This window comes from Salarias fasciatus, chromosome 17, assembly GCF_902148845.1.
Source record: "Salarias fasciatus chromosome 17, fSalaFa1.1, whole genome shotgun sequence".
In the NCBI taxonomy this organism is placed as follows: domain Eukaryota; kingdom Metazoa; phylum Chordata; class Actinopteri; order Blenniiformes; family Blenniidae; genus Salarias; species Salarias fasciatus.
In genome coordinates this window covers 16,072,539-16,093,626 of record NC_043761.1, presented here as the reverse complement: position 1 = coordinate 16,093,626, position 21,088 = coordinate 16,072,539, and the positions used below count along the sequence as shown (strand labels likewise).

At 48.2% G+C, this 21,088-nt stretch overlaps 2 protein-coding genes across 2 annotated transcripts in view; both read right to left on the bottom strand.

Moving 5' to 3' along the window:
- Window positions 1-1,279: 1,279 nt before the first annotated feature.
- prl2 (prolactin 2) lies at window positions 1,280-8,129 on the bottom strand. The gene is made up of 5 exons (XM_030114080.1): window positions 7,995-8,129; window positions 6,541-6,756; window positions 6,071-6,178; window positions 1,930-2,109; window positions 1,280-1,474 (listed from the first exon to the last, which is right to left on the bottom strand). Exons 1-5 carry the CDS (start codon window positions 8,127-8,129, stop codon window positions 1,280-1,282), a joined length of 834 nt encoding a protein of 277 aa, XP_029969940.1.
- Window positions 8,130-15,126: 6,997 nt separating this feature from the next.
- Window positions 15,127-21,088, bottom strand: part of rint1 (RAD50 interactor 1) — a 58,933-nt gene continuing 52,971 nt past the window's right edge. Inside the window, exon 15 of the mRNA XM_030113562.1 lies at window positions 15,127-16,107. Coding sequence (XP_029969422.1) covers window positions 15,897-16,107 — 211 coding nt within the window. The 3' untranslated portion in view covers window positions 15,127-15,896. The remainder of the gene's footprint in view (window positions 16,108-21,088) is intronic.

Below are 21,088 nucleotides of genomic sequence, written 5' to 3'. Positions count from 1 at the left end.
GCAGTCACCAGCAGTCACCAGCAGTCACCAGGAGTCACCAGGAGTCACCAGGAGTCACCCAGCAGTCACCCAGCAGTCACCAGGAGTCACCAGCAGTCACCCAGCAGTCACCCAGCAGTCACCAGCAGTCACCCAGCAGTCACCAGCAGTCACCAGCAGTCACCAGCAGTCACCAGGAGTCACCAGGAGTCACCAGGAGTCACCCAGCAGTCACCAGGAGTCACCCAGCAGTCACCAGCAGTCACCAGCAGTCACCAGGAGTCACCCAGGAGTCACCAGCAGTCACCCAGCAGTCACCCAGCAGTCACCCAGCAGTCACCCAGCAGTCACCAGGAGTCACCAGGAGTCACCAGGAGTCACCCAGCAGTCACCAGCAGTCACCAGCAGTCACCAGGAGTCACCAGGAGTCACCAGCAGTCACCCAGCAGTCACCAGCAGTCACCAGCAGTCACCAGGAGTCACCAGCAGTCTTGCTAATTGTCAGCCTGGTTTATTCCTGGCAGAGGAAACGGTTGTCTCTGTGTTGTGAGCCGCTGGTTTCGGGCTGAGCAGGCTGCCTCCTGTTCTTTTAAAGAGTTCTAGTCGGTGTATTTCTGAAGTTCAGTACTGATCCCTCTACACGTTCTTTCATGGCAGCTTTTCTTCTGATCTGCAGTTTATGAACTGAAGCGTTCCCTTCAGCAGCCCTCAGAGCAGGGAAGGGTTGGCTCCATTTGAAGGCTCCTGCACCGTTTAGTGTTGCCTGTGTCTGTACTGTCATCCTGAAACCCTGGCTCAGCATGTGGTGGCCTGTTCTGACCTGTCTGTGACCCCATGTGACGTGACCGTCCTCAGCTCCTCAGCCCTTCACACACCAGACTCATGACTGCAGCCATGAAGGCAGACTCTTCATCAAACACATTCACCTTTCTGACGTTTGTCATGTGCAGCATTTCTCAGCCTGTTTTTTTCCTCAGAAGAAAGAACAAAGAACATACAACAAATGGTTTTTCAAATCTTTATATGTTATTACTATATTCCAGTATGATATGAATTCATTTGATGTCTTTCATAACATGGTCTTTTTCCATCCTGTCTGTCATCAGCGAGTGTAAAGGATGAGATGACGGATGCAGTAGCCCCTTCTGAAGATGGAGGACTTTGTATTCCACACTGTGCAGATAGAATTTACAAAAAAAAAAAACAACAAAAACAAAACAGGTTCATCCATGGAGTCTGTAACCAAAGCAGTCACCCTCCAGTGCCGCTGTCTCTGAGCAGTGTCCCCGCCGGCAGGCCTTCAGCAGCCGTGCTGTGGAACAATGCGACACTTCAGGATCTTCAGGTAGTTCTGCACCTTATTGGAATCCCGACGGAAGCAGTAGAGGAGGTCATAGTCTTTCATGAGCTGCCATTCAGCGCCATCAGATGGCAGCAAAGCCTCAGGAGACGCTACGCTGCTGATTGAGTTACTCATCATTCCCAACATCTGCATCTGCAGAGGAAAGGACAAAGACATCAGCCTCCAACAGTCCAACACAGACTCCAAACAATCCACATTCTCACGTGTTGTCATGGTGTTTGCTCCTTTATTCAGAAGAAAACAGATAACAACTCTTCTTCAAAATTATGGATGAATAACATGATCTATGATAGTAAATTAACAATCCGAACATCCTTTTTTTAAACCAGCCATAGGATGACAAAAACAATGTTTCTCAGTCTGTCGGACACATTTACAGACTGTTGAATTTTACAAGAGGATGCCAAACCAGCAAATATTTATTTCCTAGTACTGATATGTGGTGTTGTGAAGCAGCTGAGGTGATGAAGCGGTAACTCGACCCAGTGTCACTGAAACTGCATAACAGCTTCAGAGCCTAAAGCAGCCCTCACCAAAGCATTGTGCTTCATGTCAGACATCCTGCTGATTACCCACTCAAACTGTACCTTCTCAACTACTTTCTGGACTCCTTTGCGAAGCTCACGGACCATGTTACTCATTTCCAGAGATTTGTTGAAGCTGGAGTGGCTGAAGTCGTGGTGGTGAGCCATGTTTTGATGGAAATGCTGCAGAGGGTCTCTCCACGCCACCAGGAGCTTCAGAATCACCTCAGTCAGCTCCTCCTGCTGCCGACACAACACAACACACAACGCCAACATCACGCTTCTTCTCCAGGCGCAAAGCAAACATCCGTCTGGACGCTGTCAGTGTGAAGGCCTCAGCTGAACTGGAAAGCATTCAAGCATTTCAAACTAGTTTGGAAAACATTTCAGGACTGATAGTTTAAAATTAGTTCAAGGACTGGTATGGATAAGTTCTGGTTTGAAAAAACATTTAAGTTTAAAGAAAGTTTAATGTTTAACTCGTAAAATGTTTAAAAAGGTACAAGGACTAATAGTCTAAGGACCAGCAGTTTCAAATTGTTTTTAAGAATTGGCAGTTTAGGGTCAGTCTGGTAGTTTAAAAAGCTGTAAGGACTGGTAGTTTGAAGTAACTACTGTACACAAATGACCTGGACTACAGTGTATTCCAAACGTGATTTTTTTTTCTTCTTGTACACATTGCCATTACACGAAATCCTGGCATTCGCCACCCCTGTGTGTAAGGTTCCTTTCTTTGTATATGCCAGGAATGAAAAGAAGATGATAACCCCACCAGCCTTTTCTCTGTCTTGATGTTTCACACACACAGACACACACAGTTCTGGGAGAAGGTTGACATGGAATATTGCACAGAGCTTCAAGAAACTGTTGGGTGGGACCAGTCTGGAGATGAGCGACAGCAGCAAAAAGAGGCACAAAACCTCGGAGGTCAAAGAGCCGTGCGATCAGGGCTGATGCTAAAACAAAGAAGAAAAAACAAGACGAGCAGAGCGACCGGCGTCTTGGTGCCACAACTTGTGTTCGAGCTAATCAGACTGATGATAAGAGCCTATCACTGATCAGACATGAGGCTGCTGATGATGGCAGGAACGCCCTGAAGATACCGAAAGAGCTTTATTCTGGCTAAAGTAAACCGCATCATTGACCAAGCTGTACATGGCAGAAAATGAGAGTGCCACAGAATAAGAGTTCTGAGAGAAGCAGCAGCCATGGACCTCACCAGGCTGAAACAATCTTTCAACCATGTGACGCAAAATGAAGACAGGTGCATTCACTGACTTTAAAAGGAGACTACGGGTCAATGCGTTCAGCCACTTGTTGCCAACGGCCCGGAATACACCCTGCCGGCCCCGAATAGACCGGCCGTTCAGGAAACCTCCCGAACCTCCCGATGGCCCGCCCGCCCCTGATGAGGGCTTTATAGCCAGAGGATGATGGCAATATGTGGAGTTTTGGGGGATATGGAGATGAGGAGTGTAAAAAGAAGGCTTCAAACTGCTATTACTTGGCATTCTGGGGGATTTTATAGTGAGAGAAATCTCCGTTACCCAGGAGGACTGCTGGAAGTGGACACTTGTTGGCTGCAAAATTTTCTCTCCAAAGCTCTGTAGACTTAGTTTTGACTTTTGATCACATTCAGTGGACATTCACAACAGAACACTTTCACCGAGACTCGGAAGAGTGAACAGAGACTTTGGACAGCAGCCACGTATGTCAATCCTCCTTTGTTTATCCATCAATTAATTCAGATTTTTATCATTTAGCCATTTATCATCCCTCCCACAATTCTTTTTGGTTTTGATTCATTTTATCTAATTTTTCTTCTGTGGTTCTCTTTAACTTTTTCTATTTTTTCTTGGCTTCCCTTTTCCCTTTCTTATTACTGGTTATCTTTTACTTTGGATTTTTGTCTCCAATCGTCCATTTTTCTCATTGTTACTCAGTTGGAGTGAATTCCATCCCGAATGACTGATTTGGATCCTAAACTGATTGGTTTTGCAGCTGGAAATGTTACTGAATTAAAAAATGTATAAAATTATAGACTTTACTGACCACCTATCAGCCACTAGTCTGTACCCAGTGTTTCCAGTACCAGAAGAAGTCCTTGATGGTCCCCTGGATGTCCTCTCCGAGGCTCCTCTGTGGCGTCAAAACACTGAACCAGAGCCAAAGGGCCGATGTGACCAAGTTATAAGTTATATATAAGTTATATGACAGCTGGGGAAGCAACCACTTACATTTAGACAACCTCGTCAACACCCTCTCAGTTTTTATCCTGAAAGTCCTCTTCATCCAGAAACACCCCCAGCACCTTGAGACCCCTCCATCCCCCACTGAGATCCTCCAGGCAGACTGGGCCCTGCTCCGTCCCCCGACTGTCCCAACAAAAACCCTCACTGTGCAGAGGAAGCCTTTTCATCCAGGGACAGGAGTCCTACAGACTTTGAGTCCTGGTTAGTTATGAAAACACTGATGTCATCTGCATAAGCAGAGACAGTAAGGGAGGGGTCAGGGTCCGAGGACCCCGGCAGAGAGAACCCACTGAGCCACTCCCTCAGTCTGCACAGCAGAGGTTCAATAGTTAGCTGTCTTCAGATGGGACAGCCCTCGTCACTGCACTGGGACTGGACCACCCAGCCCTGCCTGATGCCATACTGCACCTCCAGAACCACTAAGAGGAGTCTAGGATTGCTTTAGACCAGGGCCAGAACCACTGAGAGGAGCCAGGAGTTACTTTGGGCCAGGACCATAACCAGGACCAGAATCACTGAGAGGAACCTGTGTTACTTTAGTCCGAGACCAGAGACACTGAGAGGAACCGGGACTTTGGACCAGGACTGACTTCAGAACCTCCTGCTTTCACCGTAAAGTCTCTAAATCCGGAACGTGTTGGTTCAGAGTGATGCTGACACATCACTCATCATCATCTGTTCCTCTTGTATATTTTTATGGTTCTCTATTATCAGGGAGAACCAATGACAAAAAAGTCTTCTGTTGATTGAGAACACTGTTGTCGTGTTCTCACAGGAACCAGAGGAGGGAACACATCACTGCTAAGTCTAGAATAGAATTTTAAATCCTTCTTGACAACCAGAGTCCCTCAGGTCTGCTCGGCCCATTTTACCCAGAACATTCAGTTCAGAGTGCCAGTACAGGAGGTTCCTCAGTTCTCCTACAGTAGAATGGAGGCAGAGCCTTCAGCTATCTGGCTCCTGTCCCGTGGAAGCAGCTTGTTGGCTTTTTGTCTGTAAAGGCACTTTTAAATGACATATAATACAGCTGATTACACAAATAAGCAGGGCCGGCGATTAGGCTGGGCATCCGGGGCACTTGCCCAGGGCGGCCAAGCGTTCATAGCGACGTCGCTTTTTGATCCTTCGGTGCGCCGCTGTGACGGCCCGTGTGAGCAGCGCACTGCTCGGCTTCGCTCGGCATCGCTCACTTGCTCCACTGTCGGCGACTGTGAGCGCCCCCCCCCCCCCCCGCTCGCCAACTCGCACCCCCCCAACAACTCTCCGCGACACTGCCACGGGGCGCTCGTGTCGGGCTCGCCCAGGGCACCTGAGAAGCCCGCACCGGCCCTGCAAATAAGGTTGAACATTTCCATCCCCGGGGTGATTTAGGATACTTACACACACTGTATTTCCATTTTGCTCCTGTATTCTGAAGAGGTCTTTAAGCGTCACATCTTATTTTAATCTGACTGAATAGTTTCAGACTGAGATCAGATTATCCCGTTTACATGAAGACTGAATAATCAGACTTGAGGTGCAGGTTTATCTGCGGTCTGTCAATGGATCCATCCCATAATGCCTTGCGACATGATCACATGAGCACATCCAGCGGTAGCAGGAAGACGATTTGCTGGCAGCTTTTCTTTCTTTACAAAGAAACTTTCTCCTTGTTTTAGTCTGATCAGGAAAAAAACAACTGAAGCAGCATTTCCTCTGAATCCCCCAGTCCAGCTGTGAAAAACACACATTTTACTGTAAACACCATCATGTGACAGAAGTGCACCGCGAGGAGAATCTGACCCCAACTCTAGAGACTGGATCAGAACCAGCATGGACCTGAAACTGTTCAGATCATAAGCAGGGTTAGAAAGAAACGAGGAGTCTGGAAGTTTGAAAGGAGAAGGAAAGAGAAACATTCACAGTCAAAGTGTACATGTAGACAAACACACATTTTACTGAAGTCAACTTACTGCCATTCTCTGAGCGTTGTCCTTGCCGTTCGGGGTGAGTATGGTCGAGGTGTGACAGTTGCGGCTGACCCGACCAACCTGATTTCTAGGAGGCCAGAAGTAAAGCTCCTGACAAAACCAAACATGAATGAAATGTCAGAGATCAGGCGTCACGTAAATGTCAGACAGTCAGAACAGGACAAAAGAAGGTTCAAGTGAAAGGGAGTAAAATGGCAAACCGAGTCAAACCGAACAGAAAATATTGTTTGAATAACATTAAATAATAGCATATTATTACAAATATTTCTCTAGACTCTGTCCATCAACAGCAGGAAAAGTCATAGAATGTACAAAGATATTAACAAGAACTAAAGAGATCAATTAAAGGAGGAGTGAGCTACAAGTTATAATAAAGTCAGTGATTCAGCTCTGTATTCTCTACACCAGGTTTTTCATTTGAAAAGCTCCTCGATTCCAAAGTATGGACGTACAAACTGTGAGTGGAGATCGTTTGAAAAACCATGCATCCGAGCTGAGTGCTGAATGAGCCGGTCAAACAGGTTGGCCAGCGGCAGGACATCACACCTGGACTGAGCGTCAGGGCAAAGAGGCGCCGCTCGGACAGCGGCGACCCTGCAGCACAGCAGCACGTACAGCAACAGCAGCCATCCAGCACACACTGCCAAACACCAACAACACAGGAAAGACTTTCACAAAACGCCCACAGTCTCAGCTCAGTCTCAGAATATACACATTCCAAACGTGGCAATATTAAATATCAAGAAAGAAATCATGTGAAACTGCAAAGAATGGCAAACTGAATGTGGAACAACACTCAACGGCATGCAGAGCTCCAATCCTGAAATACCTGCCTGATTTGATTTTTCCAGGCATCCTCCAAAAAGAGAGAGAGAGGGAGAGAGAGAGAGAGAGAAGCTACTGCTTCACTACTCAGACCAGACTGAGGCTTCAAGACCGGGGGGCTTCACATGAGGGTCTCTGAGAGAGAGAGAGAGAGAGAGAGAGAGAGAGAGAGAGACAGAGACAGAGACAGAGACAGAGACAGAGACAGACAGAGAGAGAGAGAGAGAGAGAGATGATTTTACCAAACCCTTATTTACAGTGAACTCAGTCATTTCCACAGTTCAGCCAGATCACACTCCTCTTCACAGGACAGAGTACTCTACAACAGGACACTGGAATCAGACACTGAAGTCATGTGCAAAGTGCAGTTCATCATCTTCCTTCGAACATATCTTGTCTCCATGGCACCACTTCTGCTGGAAGGTTTTCAGGTTGTTTGTGGCTGTATAAAACAAAAACTCCAGATGCAGGGTACAGAAACATTACAGCTGCACCGCAGTCACTGTCATTGTCCAGTTTTGCTCTTCTGCTAACACAAATGGCCAGTTTTGCTTCACCTGACATAAAGTTCTGCAGCTGCTATTTGTTTGGATTTGTGTGTCCATTCCCTACTCCGCAGACAAGATATTTTTGGAAAAGTTTCAGCAAAACGATGAAAAACTGGGGTTAAAAGAGTGAAGAGACTGAAAAGTCTGTGACACTCAGTAAACACATGAAAAGCAGTCTGTGGTGCTTCACAGCAGGGACATGTGTTTGACACAGTGGGATTAGAAATGTTACAAAAGCGCTGCGCTGGATATGGTTCTACGTAAAACCCTGGGCTGGATGGGGGCAGTCATGGGGACGGTGTGTTTCCTCCACAGTGGCTTCATCTCAGCTGCTGCTCTGGTCGTCCACCGTGGAGGCTCTGCCGCTCAGTTCCTCTCAGTGCTCCTGTAGAAGGCCGTTCTGTCCGTCCTGTGGAGGCTCAGTGTTCCTGTGTCTGGTCCGGTCAGCAGAGGGACGCTCAGCTTCCCAGAGTCCGGCTTTTAAAGGACGGGATGGTCGGTGTTTGGTTCAGAGCTACTGCCCAGGAGGCTACTCGCTCCTCCAGGACTTTGAGAGTCACTGGGGTGGACCGGACACCCAGGGGAGAGGACAGACTCCCGGCATCAGTCAGCGCTGGCCCCACCAGATACTTCAGGGTCACTGTGCTGGTCCGGCTCAGCACCGCCATCAGCCCAGGAGTCTCCCCGCTGCAGACGTTCAGCCTCGCCCTGTTGATGAGGGCTTCCTATAAGACCAGTGCAGAGTCAAGATCTGCCGTGGAGGTGGCAGTCCTGCTGGCCAGGTGGGTGAGGCCCTGTCCCCACTGTGTCCCCCTGTCCCCCTGTCCCCTCTGCTCTCTCGGTAAAAACAATACACCCTGTGGTACCCATGTAATCCATACCAAAAAAAAAAAAAAATCACCAGCTTGATTTGTATTTCGGCCAGTAGTCTTGTAGTCTACCTGAAGCCTGCTCAAGCCAGGCGATGCCAGAGAAGGGTGACTGATGATGAGACTCTCCCTCTGTAGGACATCTGAGGCAGCAGTCACTTCCATGTTAGCTTTTTTCTACTTTTTCTGCGACAGCGTCCCCGGTCTTTTCTTCTGTCCTGTAGTCACTGAGGAAAACGTAGAGGTATCTGAGCCCATCCCGTTTCCACATGAGGTTTTCTGGGAGGTCTGGGAGACCACCTCTGCAGCCCACTGCAACAGCCTCACTTTTTCCTGTTTGCTATGGCTGCTGAGATTCTTTTAAAACCACTTCTTAGTTTAGTTAAAAGAATGACATTGCCCCGGTTTCTTATAAAAACTATGACGTCGTCTGCGTGCGCAGACAAGACAATGTTCCCAGTAGAACCAGCTCAAAACAAACCGGACCTTGTGGAGCAGGGCATGGCTGAGCTCGGCTGCGGGGCGGAGACTGGCGGAGAGAGTCGGGTCAGCAGCCCATACAGAAGGGACCATTTGGCTCAGCTGTGGGTAATTACTGATGATCATTCCGCCTCCTCTCCGGGGCTTTAAAGGACTGAAGCCAAAGGAGAACCCAAAGCGGAACCCGAGGAGAAGAGGTTTGATGGACAGAAGATGCAGATGTTGGGAGCAGACAGTCTGCATCCGTCTGGAACTGTGGAGTCGACTGGACTGTTGGTTGCTGCCAGGAGGGGGAGGAGGCTCCCCAGGCACTGTGGATTTTCTGTTTTGGATTTTTGCATATCACACCGGGGGTCAAGGGAGGGTGTGTAGAACATAGCAGATAGTGCACGGCCCTGGTGAATCCCTCCACACATAAAACACCATGTCATGATACAATACCTTGATCTTGGCTATGAAACGAGTGCCGAACCCAAACCTCAGATTGCTATGTGCACAGTGCGGTGTGCACAGAATGTGGAAAACTACAGATCCCTAAATTCCACAGCAGCGTGACTGAAAGCTGGAGCTGCACCTCACTGGCAGCTGGAGCTGCCCTCACTGGCAGCTGGAGCTGCCCCTCACTGGCAGCTGGAGCTGCCCCTCACTGGCAGCTGGAGCTGCACCTCACTGGCAGCTGGAGCTGCCCCTCACTGGCAGCTGGAGCTGCCCCTCACTGGCAGCTGGAGCTGCTTCTCACTGGCAGCTGGAGCTGCCCCTCACTGGCAGCTGGAGCTGCCCCTCACTGGCAGCTGGAGCTGCCCCTCACTGGCAGCTGGAGCTGCTTCTCACTGGCAGCTGGAGCTGCCCCTCACTGGCAGCTGGAGCTGCCCTCACTGGCAGCTGGAGCTGCCCCTCACTGGCAGCTGGAGCTGCTTCTCACTGGCAGCTGGAGCTGCCCCTCACTGGCAGCTGGAGCTGCCCCTCACTGGCAGCTGGAGCTGCCCCTCACTGGCAGCTGGAGCTGCTTCTCACTGGCAGCTGGAGCTGCCCCTCACTGGCAGCTGGAGCTGCCCCTCACTGGCAGCTGGAGCTGCCCCTCACTGGCAGCTGGAGCTGCCCCTCACTGGCAGCTGGAGCTGCCCCTCACTGGCAGCTGGAGCTGCTTCTCACTGGCAGCTGGAGCTGCCCCTCACTGGCAGCTGGAGCTGCCCCTCACTGGCAGCTGGAGCTGCCCCTCACTGGCAGCTGGAGCTGGCAGCTGGGGTGGGATTTGGACCGGCTCCAGGCTCTGCACTGAGATGAACATCAGGATCATTTACAGGGTATGTTGTCCACTGGGGGGGGGGGGGGGGGGGGGGGGGGGTGATGGGGGGGGGGGTGATGGGGGGGAAGGGAGGTGTGGCGATGGGGGGTTGGTGATGAGGGGGGTGGTGATAAGTGGGGGGTGATGAGGAGGATGGTGATGGGGGGAGGTGTGGTGATGAGCGGGGGTGGTGATGGGGGGGTGATGAGGGGGGGTGGTGATGGGGGGTGATGGGGGGGTGGTCTGTCACCGAGAGCTTCCTGTGAGGACGGCTGTCAGTTCTGAGCTTGTGAATAACCTGCTCCCACATCTGTCTCCTCTTTTGCAACCTGCACAGTGGACTATGTACAACAGATCCACTGATAATAATAATCCACACGATTATCTATTGATAATAGTATAAATTACAGGATATAGTCTGTACTATCACCTCAGTGTAATATATTTTACTTCATGTTCTGCTGTATGTGTCTTAGACAGTGTTTGTTTTAACACTGCTGCTTTTTACAGTGATAATTCTGAAGTTAGGAGGAAACACGTCTGGTCTGAACCGTCCACATCGTCACACTGTTCAGGATCAACACTGCAAAACAGAACAGCTGTCATCAAGACGGCGAGCTCCATCTGTCAGAGCTCAGAACTATAAAATGATCCTGAATGAGGAATTTACAGTCAGAATATATCTTCAGTTATTGGCTTGTGAAGAATTTCCAGATAGACACACAGTCAGTTCTTTCTTTCCACAGCTTGAGGGAGAATTCGGAGTAGCTCCAGTGAAATGTGTCTGAAGCAGGGCTGCAGATGGCCGTTCAGATAAACTCACACTCGCAGTGTTGCCAGATGAATGAAGCCACGTGATTCTGCTGCACGTCCTCACATGTGGAGGAGTGGCGTTGTTGGGCAGACGGCCTCCAGCCGTCATGTTCGGCCTGACCTGCAGAGTGACGGGGTGACTGTCTGAACATCCCCACAGGACACAGCACCTTTACAGGGTTTGCTCTCTCGCTTTTAAAATACTGAGATAATTTGGGATTGTTTTCTATTCAAAGACTGACAAAACAACAAACCCAAACTGGCCTATGTGTGCCATGGCAGGGCAAATTCATTCAACATCAAAAATAATACCTTACTGCGATGTTCACTTGAATCATTTTAATAAAACGCGTGACGCATTCTCACAGTGACCTGAAGTTCACTGACCTGATTGCTGTAATGGTGAGTCTGTAATGTTACTGGTTTGAACTGCAGTGCATGGTGAATTTCGTGGAATCCTCGTCTCTCCAGGCGCTGCTCCTCTGACGCCGTCTCAACAGTGACCTGACCCGGGTCTCCCCCGGGGGTCCATGTCTGGGGCAGATGAGTCAGTGTTCTTTTTCAAACCGTAAATGGTACAAACCTGAGGACTGGAATATGAAGCTAACTTCAGGTTTAACCCTGGATGCTCTCTGCTATGAGGCAGCTAACTAACTAACTAACCAGATCAATCACCATGGTAACATCCCCTGAACAGCTAACTGCTCTGGAGCAGGTTAAGTTCGGGATGAGACATCAGCCCGATAGCAGCTTGTGTTCTGCTATGGATCACCGCTGACCTGCCGGGGATCACCTCTGACCTGCCGGGGATCACCTCTGACCTGCCGGGGATCACCTCTGACCTGCCGGGGATCACCTCTGACCTGCCAGGGATCACCTCTTACCTGCCTGGGATCACCTCTGACCTGCCGGGGATCACCTCTGACCTGCCGGGGATCACCTCTGACCTGCTGTGGATCACCTCTGACCTGCCGGGGATCACCTCTTACCTGCCGGGGATCACCTCTGACCTGCCGGGGATCACCTCTTACCTGCCGGGGATCACCTCTGACCTGCCGGGGATCACCTCTGACCTGCCGGGGATCACCTCTGACCTGCCGGGGATCACCTCTTACCTGCCGGGGATCACCTCTGACCTGCCGGGGATCACCTCTGACCTGCCGGGGATCACCTCTGACCTGCCGTGGATCACCTCTGACCTGCCGTGGATCACCTCTGACCTGCCGTGGATCACCTCTGACCTGCCGGGGATCACCTCTGACCTGCCGTGGATCACCTCTGACCTGCCGGGGATCACCTCTTACCTGCCGGGGATCACCTCTTACCTGCCGGGGATCACCTCTGACCTGCCAGGGATCACCTCTGACCTGCCAGGGATCACCTCTTACCTGCCTGGGATCACTTCTGACCTGCCGGGGATCACCTCTGACCTGCCATGGATCATCTCGGACACACGGAGGTGAAAGCTGCGGATTACGACAGATTCCAACGAAGGAGGAGGAGACAGGAGATTGTGACGGCAGTTACTGCAGCTGCTACACCTCCAGCTGTTACACCTCCAGCTGCTACACCTGCAGCTGCTACACCTCCAGCTGCTACACCTGCAGCTGCTACACCTGCAGCTGCTACACCTGCAGCTGCTACACCTCCAGCTGCTACACCTGCAGCTGTTACACCTCCAGCTGTTACACCTCCAGCTGCTACACCTCCAGCTGCTACACCTCCAGCTGCTACACCTGCAGCTGCTACACCTCCAGCTGTTACACCTCCAGCTGTTACACCTCCAGCTGCTACACCTCCAGCTGCTACACCTCCAGGCTGCTACACCTGCAGCTGCTACACCTCCAGCTGCTACACCTGCAGCTGCTACACCTCCAGCTGCTACACCTGCAGCTGCTACACCTCCAGCTGCTACACCTGCAGCTGCTACACCTGCAGCTGCTACACCTGCAGCTGCTACACCTCCAGCTGCTACACCTGCAGCTGCTACACCTCCAGCTGCTACACCTGCAGCTGCTACACCTCCAGCTGCTACACCTCCAGCTGCTACACCTGCAGCTGCTACACCTACTCCGCACACACCTGTGGAGAGTGAGCAGTGTGTCCGTTGTGAACGTATGAATGGTGGCATTAAGTCCATGTGTGCTGAGATGAACCGTTTGTTTTGTTTATCTTGATTATATGTGACCAACTTCTGTTTTTCTGTAAATAAAACTGATGGCTAACAGTCTTCCTCTGCTTCATTCTGATATTTATCCTTAACATTTCATTCTGTCAGGACAGGTAAACCTATTCACCTGTTACTGCTCATATGGTGACAAACACCAGAATCTGCTTTAATAAGTTAATAAGACTATGGTGAAAATAAATATTGTAGTTCAGTAGCTATTAATAAAACTTCATTTACCCATGCAATACTGTCAGACCGTTTCTTGTTTCAAAGTCTTTTCCGTTTATTACTAAATTTCTTGTGTTGCGCAACGACACTGTTAAAGTTCCAGTTCCAGTTCAAATAAGGTGCAAAAGTCAAAAAAGTCTAAAAGTCAGCAGTCAAGAAATATCACTGCAGCTATATAAAGTATGGGGCATAAACAAATAACACTGCAATTAAAATAAAGGAAAACAATGTGCAAACATAAATACGCTGAATATGAGTTTCAAACTTGAAAATTCTGTGCAATGCTGCAAATAAAGGAAAACACAATGTGCAAACATAATATCACTGCAAGTGAGGTAATAAAGTAAACCTATGTACAAAGTTTAACCTTTTCTGTGTAATTTTGCGAAAAACACAACTCATTGTCCCACAGGCACCAACTTTAACCTTTGACCTTACCTTGTTGGTTTCTTTTTCTGTTCAAACTGGTGATTCTGTTCAGGGCTTCAGCTTTGTTTTTAAAGGGGCTGTATCAGGCAAAATTCACTTTTTGTATGTTTTAACCTTGTTATATAGTTATGTTCTCACCAAAAACACCCCAAAGCGTTTTCTTCCTTCGTGCCTGCGTGTTCAAGCTTTCCTAGTGTTTCTGCTGCTCAGAGAGGCAGCCCCTCCCACACCGAGAAAACGCTGCGTTTCCCACGTTCACGTCACACGGTGAAGATGGCTCCCCTGAGCCCCCCCCCCCGCAGGCCCTCGGCAATCAGCGTTGCTGCTTTTTGTAACTCCGATTACGGAGATAAACTTTAACCATCGTCTGAAAGCAACAATCAAGCAAGAGCAAGAGTCTGAAGAGTCTGAAGAGTCTGAAAAGTCTGAAGGGTCTGAAGGGTCTGAAGGGTCTGGAGGGTCTGGAGGGTCTGGAGGGTCTGGAGGGTCTGAAGGGTCTGGAGGGTCTGCGCTTGGTGAGTTTCTCACAGGAAAAGACGTTTTCACGTGTCTTAGCGTGTAGAGAAGCTAGAGCTAAAAAGCTAAAGCTAGCCAGCGTATTTGATTTGAAGCTCTGATTGGTTGAAGTAGCTGTCAGTCAAAGTCCACAGGGGGAGAGGCGGGATTTCTGTGAAACGGAGCGTTTTCTCTTCCGGGTTTCAGAATTAGCCCCAGAAAATCTTTTATTTCACACAAAATGACTTTTCCTTAGCGCCAAAAATAAAGTAATACCATGTTAATGCCATTTCTAGGGTTTGGACGAGCTAAAAAAGCAGGATACAGCCCCTTTAAAGCAGGTGGATCATGCAGCACCGGTGATTTTTTAGAGTCCTTGGTAAAATGGCAAGCCACAAGCTCTGGGAGTGCAACTTCATAAAAAAAACAGTTCTGTGCCTTCTTTAACAGTGATGTCCAGAACTCCACCCTGCAGTCCACAGCATCCACACAACCGAGGCACCAAACTCTGCAGCCGCCACAAAGATTTGAGTCTGCGTCTGAACGAAGCAGTCCTTTAAAGTTTCATACTTAAGAACAAAACATTTCAGTTATTTTAGAATAATAATACTAATAGCCAATCTATCTATCAATCTACAAGCTCACGTCTGAAAGGAGCATCACTATCTCAATCAAAAATGTCCTGAACTCCAGGATGAGGCTCAGAATGTGGGACTTAACTGTCTCGACTTGGGAGTTGGTCCAACAACTAACTCTATGGTGTGAGGAGCAGAACTGAGGTGAAAACCACTGGTGATGACAAGATACCACTAATTTCTGGTAAGTTATTGTAGCATTGATTTCATGTAATCATTTGACCACAGGTAAAAAATGAACAAACAAACACAATGCCAGGTAGCACAATGTCAGCTTTTATTCAGATGCAGACGAAGCAGTGGTTTCAGGTATGAAACAGACAGAAAGTTGATACTGAAAGGTGAAGAGATGCGTGAAGATTTAGAGAAAGGTGCACCTCACAGGAGTGAAGCACTCTTCACCATCACTGCTCTGAACATAATGGATTTAAACTGTTCACAACGGAGAAAGCAACATCATTCAATTAACTTTCAAATCAAACAGAAACTTTGTCTAAGAACATATAAGAGCAACAGAATGTGTTCTGGGGAATTCAAATGAAGTAAAATATGGTATTTACTGACCATAAAATTATTCTGCTGGATATTTGAAGACATGAAGCTTTGTTGAAAGTTCCAGCATCATCTTGGTTTTTATTCTGAGTGAATCAGTCGCGCTGGAAGTCCAGCGACTTTTGGGATTTATAAAATCCTTTAATTCTTACAATGACAACCTCAAAGCAGATGGAGCCACATGCCAGAACTGTGCTCACAGATAAAACCAGTCAACTTCATATTTTTGCATTTAAATGTCTCATTCATGTGTGGACAGGGGCAGCTGAGATACTCCCAGGTTCACAGCAGCACCACACTGTGATACTAGAGTAACCGTGACAAAGTGGTGAAAACCATCTTGTATAAACACTTTCTACTGGCTCATCCTGTGAGTTTGAAGGAACCCCATCATACTGTCACTTCTATATTAAACTGGTGAAAATCATTGAGAAAGGGTCAAAGAGACGTAGAGAGCGGTCCAGGACCCGGGACGGGTGTTACTGTCCTGGCCACGACGCTCTGAGGCCCAGGAGAATCAACACATCGCATGCTGCCAAGCAATACACTCCCAGCTCATTGAGAGCCGACTCCGGTGGAGGATCCCCGGCACTCATCCAGTCGCTGGTCTCCCGGGAGTCTTTCAGGAGGCTCCTCAGCAGGAGAGCCGAGCCCACATTCAGACACAGGATGATACAGGCCTCCTTCACACTGCAGGACAGCACAGACCAAAAATCACCATCCAGCCTGATGCTGTTGTTCAGCACAGCCAGCAGAGGGCAGTACAGGCTGCTGGCTTCCAAATCAAACGCGTTCAAACTATCGTGAAACAACGTGGCTGAGGATCAACACCTCCTAATCCGAGGCCATGGTCCTGGACTGGAAGAAGGTGGTCTGTCCTCTCCAGGTGCAGAGACCCATCCCTGCTGATGGCGTGTTTCCACCTACCCCACTCCCCTCCCTTCAGCAACCCAGGTAGGTTTTTCGGCAATTGTTCAAAATTGTTCCATAAAACATTTTGGATCATGAATGAAAACAGATCTGCTGAGGGAACGAATTTATTGAATGAAAGGGTGAAAAAGCACGAAGGGCATATTGAGTGGACTTAAATCAGCAATCATTATTTTCAACATACTTTAATGCTGCAGCATGAAACAGTTTATCATCGTAACAATCGATCAACACTGGTTTAACTGGTTACAGTGACAATCTGTTCAAAACTCAGCAGTCCTTATGGTGGTTGATCAGATGGAGCATCAGAACATCCTGAACCTCATTTCCTGCTTCCACATCTGGTGCCGCTCCACCTGCTGAACCAGGAACATCCCTGCTGCCTCCACTGCTCAGCTGAGAAGCTGGAACCTTTTCATCCTCCACTGCGGAGCTCAGAGCGTCGAGCAGCTGCTGACGGGACAGGACCTCTGGAAGAGGCAGTATATGTAATGTGATTACATTAAAATAAAGATGTCATTTGGACTTCTCAATAGATATTACAATGAGTTATCATGACTTCTACTAATACAACTAACTACCATAAGTATCTATTATTAAAATAATGACATTTAAAATGATAATCTCAACACCTTAAAACGTCACCAGGCAGGACATGAACAGACCCCCAACGGTTAATGTTTCTCATTCATTTAAAATATTGATAATTACCTTTGTCTGTTCCAGTCTGCTTATAGCTGAATCAGTGGTTGATGCAGGGAACGGCGCTAAGAACCTGGATCCTCTGGTCATTGAAGAGGGGCTCTTAAGTCAATTGTTAAATTCTTGTTACTTTTCCTGGGTTTGTTGTTTGCACTAAATAGATATTCATCCGTGGATCTGAAATGTGATCTGCGCATTTCAAACTCCTCTGAGCTGCTGACAGACAGAACAGAAATGCTCTTTAATGACTGAAGCTAATGCTAATCACCGACTGTACTGCTTGAAGGACTCTTGGAATATCGCGGCCTGATCATTAAAGGGGCTGTATCATGCAAAATTCAGTTTTAGTATGTTTTAACCTTGTTATATAGTTATGTACTCATCAAAAACACCCCAAAGTGTTTCTTCCTTCGTGCCTGTGTGTTTGAGCTTTCCTCATGTTTCAGCTGCTCAGAGAGGCAGCCCCTCCCACCGTGAAAACTCTCTGTTAACCCATAGTGACGTCGATAGGAGAAGATGGTCTTTTATTTCACACAAAATGACTTTTCCTTAGCGCCAAAAATAAACTATTACCATGTTAATGCCTATAATAGGGATTGGACTAACTAAACAAGCATGATACAGCCCCTTTAGAATAACGCAAATTAATCAATTTAAAGCACAAACTAGTCTTAATAACAGCAGTTCCAGAGTGGTGACTCACCCGGAGCCGTGGTCTCTCACAGCGCTTAACGTCTCATCTCGGCCTTGATTCTGCTGCAGGGCCTCCAGACTCTTCCCGACTTTTCTTTCACTTTATTTCTCGCTGTTTGTCACATTTCATGACTCTCTTCTCACTTTTTTTGCAACAAAACAGCAAAAAGAAAAGCAACAGCCTCCCTGTCCGTCATTGTGCTTTTTTATGTCCGCTGAGCGGTGGACTGTCTGATTTCCCCGCCCACTGAGAACGGTATCCATGAGGGATGCACATGGTTAACCGTTCAACCGTTAACCAATAACAGGAACTTTGACCGATTAATACTATCAGTTTTTTTTTTTTTTAGCTCCAGCTCTCCACAGAGCCGTGCGTCTTCATGCACGCTGGCATTATATTACAATTATCAATGACGGCGCTGCAGACGACTCCTTAAGTCCCTGATTAACTTCAGCTGCCGTCATGCTGTGCAGTAGGGGAGGGTGTGTGTCTTTGTGTATCTTCATGCTGTGCAGTAGGGGAGGGTGTGTGTCTTTGTGTATCTTCATGCTGTGCAGTAGGGGAGGGTGTGTGTCTTTGTGTATCTTCATGCTGTGCAGTAGGGGAGGGTGTGTGTCTTTGTGTATCTTCATGCTGTGCAGTTGGGGAGGGTGTGTGTCTTTGTGTATCTTCATGTTGTGCAGTTGGGGAGGGTGTGTGTCTTTGTGTATCTTCATGCTGTGCAGTTGGGGAGGGTGTGTGTCTTTGTGTATCTTCATGTTGTGCAGTTGGGGAGGGTGTGTGTCTTTGTGCACTGTAATGGAAATTTCTCATGTATGCATGCTTTTTCTCACTTGTAGTGCTCACAGAGGTATTTTTGTAAACAACCGTAGCTCACACACTCAGATGTGTGGGGAACCATGAATGCTTTGTCTAGAATTTACTTTTCCTGATAATCTTAGCGTAGCAGCTGCGGCACTCGTGGGAGTCTTCCTGTGTCCAGGCTACGGCTGGGTGCAGTCAAGGCCCCTGGGAGTGAACGTAGCAGATAGTTATTAGAGGCTTGCACGCCCCTGCGAGGGCAGAACTCACTCTGTTACTCTGTTGACTGCGTGACTTCTCCTGCTGTACAGCATAATAAAAGATACCAAAACGAACTCACCGGCGGAAGCCCTTTATTAAATAAAATTGCCATAACAGTTGGCGTCACGAACAGGATCCTACGAGTGGAATCCGGCGGAGGACAGAGACCTGGTGATTGGCCATCCTGCGGACAAATTGCTGCAGCCCCGCCGCCATTGACGGACTCTATGGGGACCGGGTCTGAGCCTACCGTCCGGACCACCGCTAGGATCCACGAACTGGTTTCCCTCCTTTTCGGGGAAACTCCTACAAGCACCCGGTGAGTTCTTTCCATATTGGACTGGTTGGAGGGCGAGTGACTGATGTAGTGCCGGTCACTATAATACACAGCATAAAACTTCAATCCTCCCAGATTGTTTAGTGTTTGGAGTGGGAGAGAGATTGGAGAGGGTTTTTTAGCACTTTTGCACCCTCGGGTCTGGGCTGGGACCGTAGAGGCGAAAAGGCCGTTGGAGACGTCCAATTGAAAATGGGTAACAGATCTGTTAAAGAGAAGAGTCCTCCAGACACCCCAATATGTAATGACATGTCAGGAAGGTATGGGCCCGAGTGTGTGGGACGTGTGAGAGAATTGAGTGAATGGTTTGGGTTCCCCAAAGGGGGGAAGTTTGAGCATGAGACAGTGACTGGTTCTGCTAAAATATTCACCGGGAAACAGGAAAACCGGGGATAAGAAGAAGATTGAGAAGTCACTTTTGATGAGTGAAGCTGGAAGCAGAGGTAGAAAGCAGAGGGACATCCGCTTAGGGAGAGAACAGGGAGAGAAAACATCATGAGGGACATGAAAGGGTTTTACTACAGATACATGTGTCTCCGTGCCATGTGCTCTCTTTCGAGGTTGATTCGTACTGGACGTCGGATGTGTGAGGAAAGTGACTGGACTCCTCCCCTTCAAACATCCATCCAACCACCATGGCCTCTGCTCTACTCTACTCCCACCCTCTCTGACGTGTCGAACTCCACCTCTGCATCGGCTTCCTGCTGAAGGAGTGGTCTAGTCTGTCAGACACTCCCAACACATCGGCGCTGGAAAGCACCACCTCCTGGATGAATGATGGAAGTAAAAACCGAGTCAACAGCTCAACATCATTCATGGTTCTTCCGAAGCAACTCTCCTCAGGGCTCAAGCTACAAGAACCACCCTGACGGGGACGGAGGACGCCAGGGTGAGGCTGGTGGACAGACTGGACACTGGGTCCGTGACTGCCCACATAAGAACTGTGGACATGGACGATGGTGTGGAGAACCAGGCAGAGGAGCACAAGAAGGGGGGACACCGGGTCACGTTGAATTCTTATCCAACTGACGGAGGAAATTCTGACTGAGAAGATGAAATCACCACGCACTGATGGCATGGGTGACGTACGCAAAATAACACACAACCCGCTAACCGCAATGAAGAAGCGCTTTGCACTGATACACAGCTTGCACAGGGTCAGGATAGAGTAGCAGAGCTTGAAAAGAATACAAAAAAACAACACATTGATTAATTGTATTTCATGCACAATTACTGATGTACATCTGAGGTTTCCCATGCTCACGCTCAAGATAACACGGACATCTGTGGGATTTTTATTTTAGTTTATTTTTATAAACTTGGTTGATTCTGGGACGGTGAATTGGATGTTGACTCCTGGTAATAGAAGAAAGCTTTCCATGTCCACTGAGATGCGACATGTTCTTATTGTCTAAACTTTGCCCGATGACTCTGATTGACTGACAGTCGATGATCAAACTGGAGATGGTGCTCACATCAACCGCAAATTTAAAACTTCAGACAAACCCCAGTGCATATTATATGCACTGTGCATACAGGACGTGATGTTGACTATGAACAATGTTTTTTTCCAGGACTTTGACAGTGATTTGACTATATCAACGTTTTTTTAACAGGACTCAATGGCAAGCGTCTGTATGTCTGTCTACTGTCCAGATGTCTTTGTTTAATGTTTCAGGTTCTCACAAATATTTCCAAAGTTCCCTTGCCAAACCCCGCGATGGGCAATGGAATGATTTGGGACGGTTCGTGCGACAACGCGTGATTTCAGCCGACTGCTGATCCAACCCTCCAATATTCGCCATCTCTCTCAGCATATCGTAAGACCTCCGCTGAAGTACATGTTCCAATGAGCATGCTCGAATAACCACGTATGCAAATTGTGTTTTCAAAAACAAACGGAACAAAAGTTCACTTTGTTAGGATCAGAATGTAAAACCTTATTA